Source organism: Phascolarctos cinereus, unplaced genomic scaffold, assembly GCF_003287225.1.
Source record: "Phascolarctos cinereus isolate Bilbo 61053 unplaced genomic scaffold, phaCin_HiC Scaffold_4;HRSCAF=312, whole genome shotgun sequence".
Classification (NCBI taxonomy): Eukaryota; Metazoa; Chordata; class Mammalia; order Diprotodontia; family Phascolarctidae; genus Phascolarctos; species Phascolarctos cinereus.
Genome location: NW_027555847.1, coordinates 138,873,599 through 138,886,160, shown reverse-complemented (window position 1 = coordinate 138,886,160; position 12,562 = coordinate 138,873,599). Strand labels below are relative to the sequence as shown.

Genomic DNA, 12,562 nt, shown 5'->3' with positions numbered 1-12,562 from the left:
ACTACTCTCCCCAGAAGGGGCTGGATGACAAGGGGAGAATAGGTTCCCCAGAAAGTGAGATTTAGGGTACATTGCTCCATTTAAGAGCATGAAGGGAATAACAGATGGTGTTTTTTCTCCTGTCCTCTCTCAACAACATTCATTTTTCCCCACCTCCTACTTGCCTTACTCATTGCCTGGCAGTCCTTGTCCTGGCTACAGGCCCTAGGGTCAGGGCCCAGTTGGCCTCTGCCCTGTTTTCAGTCCTTTTCAAGGAACTTTGCTTATCTCTCTGCATATCTAGATGAGGCTTTGCTAGGTAGGAAGAGGAGGATAGCATTTTTATGCCCTAGCACCTGAGTTCCCAATCAGCCTTTTACAAGGGAAAGGGAAGGTCTGGGGAGCCATACTCCTGCCTCTGGGTCATGGCCAGATTGGTCTATGAGTCATTCACCCCATCCCTAATCAAGAGGCAAGGCATAGGGAGAAAGGGTGGTCTGGGACTGTGCCAAAAAGAATTGGGAGTTATCTTTACATTATAACTAGAAACTCTAGTGTCTTGGTTCCTCCCCTCCCCCTACCCACCCCAGGCTTTATCCCTGAGGCCCCTCATTTTTTTAGTCAGAGGCTGGGTTAAGCAGCCATGAACTTGAAGTCAGGAAAAATCCCTAGGTTCAGATCCTCACTCTCACCCTAAGCACTCAACAAATGTGGATTGGATTGGATTGGATTGATCTTGGATAAGTCAAGTCACTTTACTGAGTCTTAGTTTCTTCATCTGCAAAATGGGATTGTGATATTTGCATGATCTATACCCAAAGGGATGTTTTAAGGAATGCATTTTGTAAATCTTAAAGCACCAATAGAAATGTGTGATGTTGTTATTATTAGGTTGATGGCTGCCCTTCATTAGGAAGGATTCTCTGCTTTGCTCACCCCATCCCCTGGTCTCCAGGAAGGGCTACCCAGTCCTGTGTTTTGGGAAAATAGGCAGGTTTATCATTTCTTCCCAACTGGACCTTCTCTTTCAGAGCACCCAGGGCCACGAGAACCACAGGGACAGCCGACTGGTGTGGACCAACTCCCGGGAGCATCTTCTGTCTACTGGATTAAACCAGGTATGGTGACTTGAGGGAAAGAACTGGTCAGCAGAGCTCAACCCGAGGAGGCCAGAGCCCCTTGTGTGGGGAGGGGGTCTGCAGCCCAAGTCTGGGTGGTGCATATGCACATTCATCTAAGCCTAAATAATTAGCCTTTCTTGGCATTGTGGTAACCTTATTTGAGGAGGCAATCTAATTACCATAACATTATGTATGTATGTGTTTTGGGGGGAAGAGGGAGGAAGAAATCCCTCTCTCTTGGTGGCCTGAGGGGTGTCAAAGATGGGCAGGGCCAGCATGAGCTCAGAGGGGTCACCCGTCTGTCCAGGGAATGGGTGGAGCCAGGCATGCCTTGCCCCAAATGTGCCCATATACGGCCACAGTCACATAGCCAGGTCTCAGAGCCCCCAAGGGACCCAGCTGCCGAAATCAACAAATTCCATTTGGAATAGCTAACCCTGACCCTAGGAACCATGGCCAGCCCCTGCTGAGGACAAGGAGTCTGGGGTGACAATTCAAGTCAAGGAGGAGGGGATGCTGTTGTGAGGGATTAGTAGGGAAGGAAACACTCCCTGTCCATTTCATGCTCGCACTCCACCCCACCTCACAGCCTGCTTCCTTGAAGGACCTTCCTTCCTTTAATGCTATTTGTGAGGGAGTGAGCAGAGTAACTCTGAACACAAAACTTCTCTCCCTGGGTGATAGACTTTGCTGGCCTGAGGGTAAGGGATCTGGAAGGAACCCTTCAGAGCCCTAGGTCAAAACAGCTGACTCTCTGAACCCCTTAATCTCTTGTTGTAGATGCGTGAGCACGAAGTAAAGCTGTGGGACACTCGCTGCTTCTCCTGCGCCCTCACCTCCTTCACCCTCAACACTTCCCCAGGGTAGGAGCTTCTGTGTTCCCTGGAATATGGGTATAAGTGTGCTCAGGATGTGTGGTGGGAGCAGGGGGTCAAGGAGACATCTTCATGGCAATGCTTGGGGGTGGGGAGTGAGGAAGAAAGCTGGGGGCTCCATCCCAAATATTTGAACAGAAATACCAGTGGCTTCAATACCCCAGGGAACACCCTGGCTGAGGAGGGGGTCTCATCAGGGGGCAAGGCTTTTGAAGGTTTTCACTGGGAAGTCAATAGAGGGTGGCTCAGGACCTGGTTGAGCTGGTGGTGGTGGTTTGATCTGCATCCACTCTAGGACATGGTGTGGAGTGGCACGGTGTAGACGTGGGCTCAGGTGCTGGCTTTGTTCCTTGCCCTACCTATGACACTTTGAGGACCTTTTGCAAGTCTTTTAATTTTTTTGGTCCTCATTTTCCAGTGAAGGGGTTGGACTAGATGAACTTTACAGCCCCTTCCAGCTCTGTATCAAATATCCTGGGATGGTTAGAAGCTGACTTTCCACCATCCCCCAGCCCTTAGTGTCTCTGTTTGGGTCAACATTGATCAATGAGTTCTTTATCAGCAGTGTATAAATGCTGGCAGCCTGGTGAGGGTTATTCGTGGTCCTTGCCTCCTAGGAGTGAATACAAGTGAATCTCCTAGGAGGAGCTGGCTAGCAATTAAGAACTAAATCATGTGGTCCTGTCTACGTTTAAAGTTAGCAAGGATCATTACCAACTGGCAGGATCAGGGGAGGCTTCATAGAAAAGGGAGATTTGAAGTGGACATTGAAGAAGGGGTAGGAATTCATTAGGCAGAATGATGAATACAGGCTGGAAGAGCTAAAAAAAAGATGGCCTAGAGAGGCTGGAGCTTGAGGCAAGCTTTGATGCAATGAGTAGCATTTGGAGAGGAGAGGGGAAGGAGAAAGTGTGAGTGAGTAGGGGTGGGGGGTGGGAAGGTAGGGGAAACAGTGTAAGCAAAGACAAAGGGGTAGAAATGAGCACCACGTTTGTGGTGAGAGGTTGAGACTAATGAGGAGATAAGCCTTTCTGGAGTGTAGTGTGCATTTAGGAAAGTAGCAAGAAAAATTAAGTTAAAGAGGTAGGCTGGATTCATCTTAGAGCAAGGAGTTCTTAACTTAGAGCAGGGTGTGTGGACTTGTTTTTAATATTTTGATAACTGTATTTTAATATAATTGGTCTCCTTTCTAGTCCTATTTATTTTATTTTATGTATTTAAAAACCTTACTCGGAGAAGGGGTCCTTAAGCTTTAGCAGACTGCCACGGTTGGGGGGAGCATGACACAAAAAGGGTGAAGAACCCCTGACCTATAGGGATAATGCCCAAGGGAGGTAGAAGTGGCTTCAAGTACAGCTGGTCAGGGGTGGGGGTGGCACCATATATAAGAACCTGGCAAATCTGGGTATGGAAGCCAGAGCTAAACCAACCCTGAGGGGCAGAACCCCACTCTGTAGCCCTCCCTCTTTCAACATTTATACAGTCCAGCTAGGTGTGTGTATGTTTGGAGGGAGGTTGGCTATATGAAGTACTGTCCACCCCTCTGGGGTCATCTCAGCCCCATAGGAGAAAGGTAGGACTGAGGTTGCCAGCAAAGCTTTCATTGGGACCCGGGAATCCTCATCTATTGGCCTGTTTCCTCCTGCACTCTGGGAACAGACATCTCTCTTTTCCACATCAACTACTTCTGATCAAAGCATGGGAGTCCATGGATGTTCTCACCAGCTTTTCTGGTACTGTGAGGACACTTCTTCTGGGCAGGACCTAGGGACTAAAAAGACACAGACTGTCGCTGCTGAGAAGGAGCCCTAAGGAGTTAGCCTGGTTTAAGAAATTGCAGTAGAAATAACATGGGGTTAAAATCGGGCTTGTATGACATGGCTAAGTAATAGACCTCACCCTGGCCCACAGTTTACAAATCTGTAAAATGAGAGGCCTAAACCAGCTGGACTCAGAGGCCCCTTCCCGGTCTAAACCTGTGATTCTGTGAACGTGGAATGGGAGCACTGGAAAGGACCTTTGAACAGACAGCAGAGATTGTCAGAGCTGGAAACTGAGGCCCAGAGGGAAGTCCTCAGGATCACCCAGCCAGTCAGAGGCACCATTACCCCCTGTTTTCTGGGTTCATCATCATGAGGCTGGGCATAAGGAAGGATCAAGGCAGATGGGTCATGGGTACTGGAATGATGGAGGAGTGAGGCCTGGGCACAGAGCAGAAAACCAGACCCGTTAAGAGTTATTCTGCTAAAGAAACCAAGCTGCTTGTACCAAACACACATTTACCAAGTGCCTACTGTGTGCAGAGCCTTTGGCCAGGGCCTAGAAGAGCCACAAAGTTTAAAGACAACCTGATGCCTGTTCTCTGAAGCTTATGGGCTAGTAGAGAGAAAGTCACACAAATGATGATAAAACTGAGATACATGGGACATACCACTCAGTGTAATACATGAATTGAGCCAAGTTTCAGTTGAGTGATACACTTTGGATATGAGGGAGTCACTGACAGGCTTTGTGCAGTTAGGTCTCTGCACGTGGCAGCACCTAATTATTGGATTGGATCCAGTTTGGTGAGAGTCCTGAGGTGGCTAGATCTGTCCATTCTCTCCCCACTGCCTGGGCTTGCTGCTTAACAGGCACCTTGCTGGCTTCCCTCAGGGTCCTGAATCAGGTCAGTTCTATTCAGTCAACATTTATTAAGCACCTACTGTGTACAGAGGTCTAAGAATCATAAAATAGCAAAGTCTAAGCCTTCTAGTTCACATTTCTTTATATTTTACAAAGTTCTTTCCTCTCAGTGACTGTGTGAGGTAAATGGAACAAGCATAAGGATACTGTGATTAGGACTGTTATTAACATTTTACAGATATGGAAACTGAGGGAGTGAAATCACTTCTTCAGGTCACAGAATTAGTATAGGGGAAGCTTGGGATGATACTCCAGTCTTAAAACTCCAAGTCTGCAGTTTTCGCTACTATCCCTTCTATCCCTCCTGACAGCTCTCACTTTGTCAGGTTGGGCTGACCAGGCCTAGAAAAATAACCCGCTGGGCTCCACCTAGGGATGGAAACATCAATGTTTAAGTCTGTGGTGCCCTGCCCTCCACCCACCGTTTCCTGCCTTCTGGGCTCTGCTCCCAGCACATGTGATACTGAACGTTGTGCTTCTTCTCCCTCTCCTGCCTCAATTTTGTTTCCCTTCCCCCACTGAGTCACCCCTGCCCCAGCAACAACATGGCCCCATCCCCTGGGCTTGTTGAGGGGTTAATGGTTCTAGGACCCACAGTACCACTGGATGGTGCTGATCCCATAATTATAGGGTTTAAGAATAGCCCAGCAGGCTGCCCGGGGCCAGTGAGCTCTGGAATCTCTCAAATCACTCCCAGATGGGCGGCCAGTCATCACACACCGCCCCCACCCCTTGTCCTTACCACTAGACTCTTCACCCTTAACAAAGGCAGTCCTTTGGAAATTCAGAGACTTCTTGCAAATAGCAAGCAACCCCCAACAGGGTTCCAGCTCCATAGCTGAGGGATAACATGCCTTCTGCCCCAGGTACCTAAGGCTGTCTTTGAGGTCCAAAATGCCTTTCCTCTTTCCTGGCCCAGCTTAGTCTTGGAAGTGGCCAAGCATTTCCGGCCTCTAATGGATGGTTTGTATGGCATCAACAGCGGGGCGCCGGTGGTCGGGAAGCTTGGCATTCCCTCCCTCCTTTTTTCTCCCCAGTTTCCTTCCCTTCCCTATTTTTCAGAGTATCCTACTTTGTTTTGATAAAACAGTGGGGGGAGGAACAGGGGTTGGGCTAGCTTTGGGGTCCTGAGCTTTCCCTCAGCTCCTCTTCTCTCTCCTGGGGAATGGATAGTCCTTCCATTGCACCTAGCCAGCTCCCCATTCCCTACCCCTTTAGCCTCATGCCTAGGGAACACAGCTGGGCCTGGCTTTCTGCCCCCACAACTGTATGCATTAGTATAGTGCTTTTCACTTTCCAAAGCATTTTCCAGCTTCTGTTACTGTATTCTCCTCACAGCAGCCCTGCAAGGTAGGCAAGAGATTATTAAGCCTCTTGTACAGATGCCTATAGCTTTTCTATGGAAGAAGTAAATTTTTCCAAAGTTATATAGTGAATTAGTAGTGGGGCCAGGACTAAAATGCAAGTCTCCTCCCTTCTGATGCCAAATTCTTTCTTCTAGACCAGACCTAGCTCCTCCTGTACAGGACTTAGAGATGGGATGATTGAGTGGCAGGAATGAGAGTTACCCCTGGATTCTGGGCTTAGAGAATTTCATAGAATGTTAGATCTGGAAGAGAAAGATGTTGGCGATCAAACACTCATTGCATGGAGGAGTTGTTCATGAGGGTTAAATGACTTGCCTAAGATCACTAGGTGGTTAGAGTGATGCAAGGTCCTGCAGCTCCAAGTCCACTATATTATGAGTGTCCCCCCCTCACTGGGGACCATTGACTCAGGGCTAGGGAAGGGGTCAGTCAACCCAGCCGGCATTTCCTCTGGAAAACCCTACCATCCTGCAGAAACGTAATGGCTGAGTCATGGATAAAACCAGGATCGGAACACTAGACTCCACTCTTGGGCCAGCGCTTGTCCAAGGGGAATCTCGGGCTGAAATCTGGGGCTTTGGCCACCCTTAGAGCCATGGAGGTGATGTGGACCTACTTAAAGACAAGACAAAAGACCCTCCCCGACCTGACCTGTTACTGTGTATCATAGTTCTCCAAGCCTTTCACTCCATAGTCAGAGGTCCTTCTGAGAGTGGTGATGGCTCAGGGAGAGGCAGCCTTGTCTGATGGAGGGACCTAGAGAACTGCTGCTGAGCTTCCCCCAGCTCTGCCACTTGCTGGTGCTTCAGCCTCGAGGAAATCATTTTCCCTCTTTTGTAAAATGGGACTGTAATCCATGCACAGCCTGCTTCACAGAAGTGTTGCTATGGAAACAGTTTCCTCATATTTCAGTGGGGGGATGCAGCTGCATTGAGCCCCCATAGGGCCCACTAGGTTCTGGTATTAACCAGCCCTAACCCCCAGGTCTTCCCTTAACTCCTAAGCCTCAGAAATGGGAATACCCTTCTTCCCCAACTCCATTTCCTGGAATGGAAATCGGGGCCCTGAGCAGGGCTGGAAGAGGCTGAGAGGTAGCTGAGAAGAGATTGCCTGGTCCCCTGCTAGAAGGCTAGCTTAGGACACAGTTGTGGTTTCCTAGTGCCCCAGTTTACTGCTTCTCCACCCTTGTCCCCTCCTATAGCCCCCTTCAGAGCAAAGCTCTCCCCACTGGGGCTGTGGAACAGACTTGGGCTGGCAGGGAAAATATTTACTCAGCAGCAATTTTCAGAGGAATCTGGGCTGGTGATTTAACAAAGCTGCCGGCAGGACCACAATGGCCCCTTTGACAGCTAGTCCCAGCAGGCTTCCTCCCCTCAGTGGGGGGAAGGGAGGCCTTTCTCACTCCCCCTTCCCTAATGGAACCCAGCCCTTCAGGAAATACCCCCCCTAAACTAGGGCTGGGGAGGGGCTTGCCCTCACCCACGTGGCACAGCCCCCTCTGTTACACAGCTGATGGATGAGCCACCTGGATGGCTCGTGCCACGAACCCTTTGACTTGGACATCAATCCTGTGAGCCACAGAACAGCTCCCGAGGCCAGAAAGGCCCATGGCCTTCTTCCCCTCTTGGCCCTGATGAAGAGACAGCTTGATGCAGTAAAAGAGCTCCGCGTTTGGAGTAAGAAGGTCCAGGTTCTGGTCCAGATTCTGCCAGTTGCTGTTTCTGTGACCTGGCGCAGATCGTCTCCCTTCTTGGAACATCAGTTTCCTTCTCTGTCAAATGGGAGTAACAACACTGGGACTGCCTGCCCAGGGAAGTGCTGATAAAAATTTGACAGCTAACTCTCTGGAGAAAAAAAAAACAAAAATGAAAAATAAACCATACACACAACACATTCTGAAGTTCAAACTGCACCATTAAATTTTCTCCGTCGTTTTCTTCAGTCTTCCACGAAGCAATAAATCAAGCCCTGATTTCATTTCCAAGATGTACATGCCCGCACTGAGAATGTCACAATCAGCAGCCAGTGGGAGTAGGCTCCAGCACACTCCTGTTAGCCTGTCTCTGAGGGCCCCAGAGAGCATCTGGGTCCCTAGAAGAAGCATGGGATCAGAATCCACGGCATCAGTTGCTTCAGGGTCCAGTGAGTCTGATTCCTCTGAGAAAGTAACTTAATGTCTTTCAACCTGTTTCCTGTTTTGAAAATGCCAGTGATAATGTTGCCTCCCTCACAGAGTTTTTGGGAGCATCATGTGAAATTAAGTATAGAAACAGAATCCCATTTTTCAGGTGTTTTGCAGTTTTATAAAACCCTTGCTTCACAACAACCCTGTGCAGTGGGTAGTATCCGGTATGATTATCCTTAATCTGCAGCTGGTGAAACAGGCTCCGGCTCAGACTGTTCACAGTCTCATGGTCCTTAAGTGTCAGAGCTAAGATTTGAACCTAGGACTTCTGATTCTAAGGCCAGTGAAGTTTTTTGTAGTAAACTATATGCTGCCTCTGACTTCAGACCCTTCCCTTTAGCTGTCACTTTAGACACTTCTGAATGACCTCTCTGCTGTCTTTTGCAAGGAAGACCGTGTTGGTGAGATGGAGAAATTTTTTGAAGTTTGAGATTAATTACATTTCTCTCCCCATCTCCAAAAAAAAAAAATAACTCCAAAAAGATACCGTGCTAGTCTGTTCAAAAATCCTTGAGCGATCCGGACTGCCCAGTAATACTTGACGCTCTTTCTACCCTCCCTATCCCAAACTGAACTTATCTTTTCTGGCTCAGCCCCTCTCCAAGCAGACAGCTTTCCTGGAAGACACTCCCATTTCCTGGGCTCTTACAAAATCCTGGGCATAGTCCCACTAGGAGTTGCTGGACCACTGTGAGCACCAAACCCTGGAGGAGGATAGAGATAAGGGCCTAAGAACCCACTTATAGAAAGGGCTTAATTAGTCTGTGCCTTTGTCCAAACCTCTGCCCTGCTCTATCTTGATTTTCCTGGGCCTAGTACCCAAGGGTCCCCCAAGATCAGGTTTCTACTATCAAGCTTCCTCTTTTAAAAAATGATCTTTTTTTGCCTCCAGTTGAATCCTCCCTTGCCACCAAAAGACTCCTAAGCAAAATCCACACCACAGAGTGGTCTGGACTAGTGGCATATGTGCTATTCCACTTATAGGACCTTACCCATACTATCATCTGTTCTCTGTGGAACCAAGATTAGTCATTGCAGTTAATTCAAGTTCATCTATGTTTTAATGATGTTTCATTGACATTGTCATTTTGTGGGTCTTTGTTTTTTTCTCTGTGTATCATTTTAATGCAAGTCTTCCTGTGTTTCTCTGAATTCTTCATATTTGTTGTTTCTTACAGCACAGTAGTATTGCATTACATTTAAATGGCAAAATTTGTTCCACAAACACCCACTTTGTTTCCTTTTTTTTTTTTTGATGCCTCTTTTCCCTGAGTTGTTTCCCATTTTCTGTCTCTAATTGAGTGTAAAAATCTCTCCACTAGGAGAGATCCACAGTGTCACTGCTCCTATAAGAGGAGCCATGAGGCTGGGCATTCAAGGAGATAAAAATTCGGTCAGAGTTCTCAGATGAAGCCCAGAGACTGGGGAGTGGGCAAAGGCCTTGGAACTGAGTCAGGTTGATTTATGGGACTCTGAGTTGGGAGTACTTTGGGAGGAAGAAGGTAGTAAGAGGAGAGAAAGGGAAAGGAGTTAGGGAAGAGGCTGGTTTAAGGCTATGAAACTCAGTGTTGGAAGGACCTCAAGGCTCCTAACCAGAGTTCTCTCTCTAGCATCCTTGATGCAGGGTAACCTAGCTTCACCTAAAGACCTCCAGGGCTGGGGCACTCACTACTACTTTTAAACAGTGAACTATGCCAGGAAGCACATTTTCAGGAATGTGTGTGTGTAAGCAATGGAAAATGGGTAGTAAAGTAGTTCTTACCATTGACTCTGGGCTAGAGTTATCCTTATAGGATTTAGCAATATCTCTACTAAATCAATTACTTAATAGGCCTTTATTAAGTGCCTACTATATGACCACTCACTGGGGACAAAAAGGCAGAAATTAAATATCCCTGCTATTAAGGGAGGAGGAGATAACATATATATGTGTAAGACTATTCAAAATAAACACAAGGTAATTGGGGGAGAGGTCTTTGTGGAAAGGCTTTATGTCATGAAGACTGGAAAGGTAGGTTGGGGCCAGGTTTTTAAAGGGCTTTAAAAGTGAAACAGAGGAATTTCTATTGGATCCTAAAAGCAACCATTGAGAACTATTGTCACTTTTTTAGCCGAGGAGTAGCAAAGTCAAATCTGAGCTGTGTAAGAAGTGGTTTAGAGTGAGTTAGACCCGAGGCAGGTAAATCAATTAGGAAGCTACTGCAGTGGTCTATGTGAGACGTAATGAGGGTCTGAACTGGAGTTGTGGGGCATGTAAGTGGCTGAGGGGAGGGGTATATGAGAAAGATGATGTAGAGGTAGAAACAACAGCCATTGATTTGATAGGCAGGATAAAGGAGAGTAAGGCATCTGTAACACCAGGGTTTCAATCCTTGATGACTAGAAGGATGGTGGTCTCTTCGACAGAAATATCGAAGTTCAGAAGACAGTGGGTTTTAGGGGAAGGGTATTGAGTTCTTTTTTGGAAAAGTTGAGTTTGAGTGGCAGAAGTATGATGTCAGTGATGTACTGGCTCTAGCCCTTAATGAAAGGGGCCAAGATGGCCATAGCTTGGAAAAGGAAGAGTAGGGCTGGTGGTTTGGTTGGCGTGCCCATATATTGGGCTTACTCCTGAGGCAAGATGGAGGGTATGTGGCAAATGCTAGGTTAACAGAAGTGGAACTTTTTAGCCTGGAATGGTATTGGCCATTAGTGACTGGATGAGATTCTAAGAAAAAAGTTTCCTGTGCCCCTAAATTCATAAGATTTAGAACCTAAAGTGACCTTACAGAACATCTATTTACCCTATTCCCCACTTTCACCTCCTGGTGAAACGAGGAAGCTGATGCCCCTAGAGGGAAATTGAGTCATCCAAGGTCACGCTAATAAGGGATTCAAATCCAGGTCAAGACCATCCTGGACTTTCTTCCCAGTTCACTGCCTCATAAAGTGATAATTTTGTATTCTCTGTAAATGTGGTTTTTATTTCATTTCTCTTTAAGTGTTAGCAATGAATGAATGAAAAAACTTTTATTAGGTGCTTATGATGTGCCAGTCACTGTGCTAAAGACCTTTTAAAAATCCAGCCTCTGTCTAGTGGAGAAGATGGGTGAGGGGTGTCTACCTTTGGGCCAATAAGTTTGAGAATACTAGAGTATACCACCTGGTGGCAATAGTAGGATAATAGACCCAGAAAGAGCTGTATTCCAGCAGGTTTTGGGGGGGGGAGCTCTCAGTCGAGGTTGAATGTCGAGTAGTACCTGTAAATAGAGGAGATATCCCAAAGTGCTGCTAGTGAGATATGAATCTCCTCTCTTGTCTGGGGTTGTATTTTCTTCCAGAAAGACCAGGGGAGAATGAGGCTTGGGGCCAGGAGCACCCTAAGAACCCTAGAGAAAGGGGCACCTACTGCTATTGTGAAACAAGTTGACAGAACTGTGACCTGTCCCTTCAAAGACTGAACAGAAAATTAAGCACTTACCAAGTCCTGATCTTCGAGACAGAGATAGGAGCTGCTTGTTTTAGGGTACGAGGTTGTCCTCTATCCCCATGGAGCTCAAAGTGATGTTACATAAAAGAGATTTACGATCCATAGATCCATTGGCACTGAACCCTGAGCTAGGACTTCCTTTGCTCTGCCTGGTCAGAATCCAAGACAAGGGTTCCCTCACTGCCCCGGACATCCTCCCTGTCCACTGGGGAGAAGAGGGCTAGTTAGACCCTCACAGAGCACCTTTGGCCACAGGCAGTCAGATAAGCACTGTCCATTCCCGGCATGAAAGGAAGGTAGTGCCAGACAGATCAGGACGGAATTTTAAGAGCTGAGCTTGTGGTCTGATGAGATGGGCCTCAGGGCTCCCCACAGCTGGCTGGTGCCTGGAGTCAGGAAGACCTGTGTTCCGACATGGCCTCACTTAGCAGCTTTATGACCTCAGCAGCAAGACAATTCACCTGTTTCCTCAGCTGTAAAAATGGGGATCATAATAGCACCTACCTCACAGGGTCGTTGTGAGGATCAAATGAGATAATGTTGGTAAAGTGCATAGCAAGGTGCCTGGCACACAACAGGTGCTTAATAAATGCTCGTTCCCTTCCCTTCTCAGGGATGTGAGCAGAGCTTTTCTCTTCCACCTCTTTAGATTAAGGGACCTGGAAAAAGAAGCTACCCATGGCAGCTAGCCCTATTCAACATAATCATCCATCCCCTCCTTTGATCCTGCTTGAGCTTTAGAATCTGCCCCAGCCCACTTCACCATCAGTCTCTTAGCCTCTGACCTGGAGCACAGCTTACTGGGTATACCCCAATCCTAGACCTCTCTCTCCTGAAAGAAGCCAAAGATAGGAAAAGAAGCCCAGGCGTCCTATGTGCCT

General features: G+C 47.4%; 1 protein-coding gene and 1 long non-coding RNA gene across 4 annotated transcripts in view; one reads left to right on the top strand and one right to left on the bottom strand.

Annotated features, from left to right (window-relative positions):
* Positions 1-12,562, top strand: part of CORO7 (coronin 7) — a 105,131-nt gene that overhangs the window by 44,455 nt on the left and 48,114 nt on the right. For all 3 annotated transcript variants that reach the window (XM_020995490.2, XM_020995489.2, XM_020995491.2), the window contains exons 8-9: positions 1,011-1,097; positions 1,881-1,963. In XM_020995490.2, coding sequence (XP_020851149.1) covers positions 1,011-1,097; positions 1,881-1,963 — 170 coding nt within the window. The remainder of the gene's footprint in view (positions 1-1,010; positions 1,098-1,880; positions 1,964-12,562) is intronic.
* On the bottom strand, positions 4,725-11,751 carry LOC144456819 (uncharacterized). The gene is made up of 2 exons (XR_013485947.1): positions 11,673-11,751; positions 4,725-7,871 (listed from the first exon to the last, which is right to left on the bottom strand). It is a non-coding gene; the product is annotated as an uncharacterized LOC144456819 (long non-coding RNA).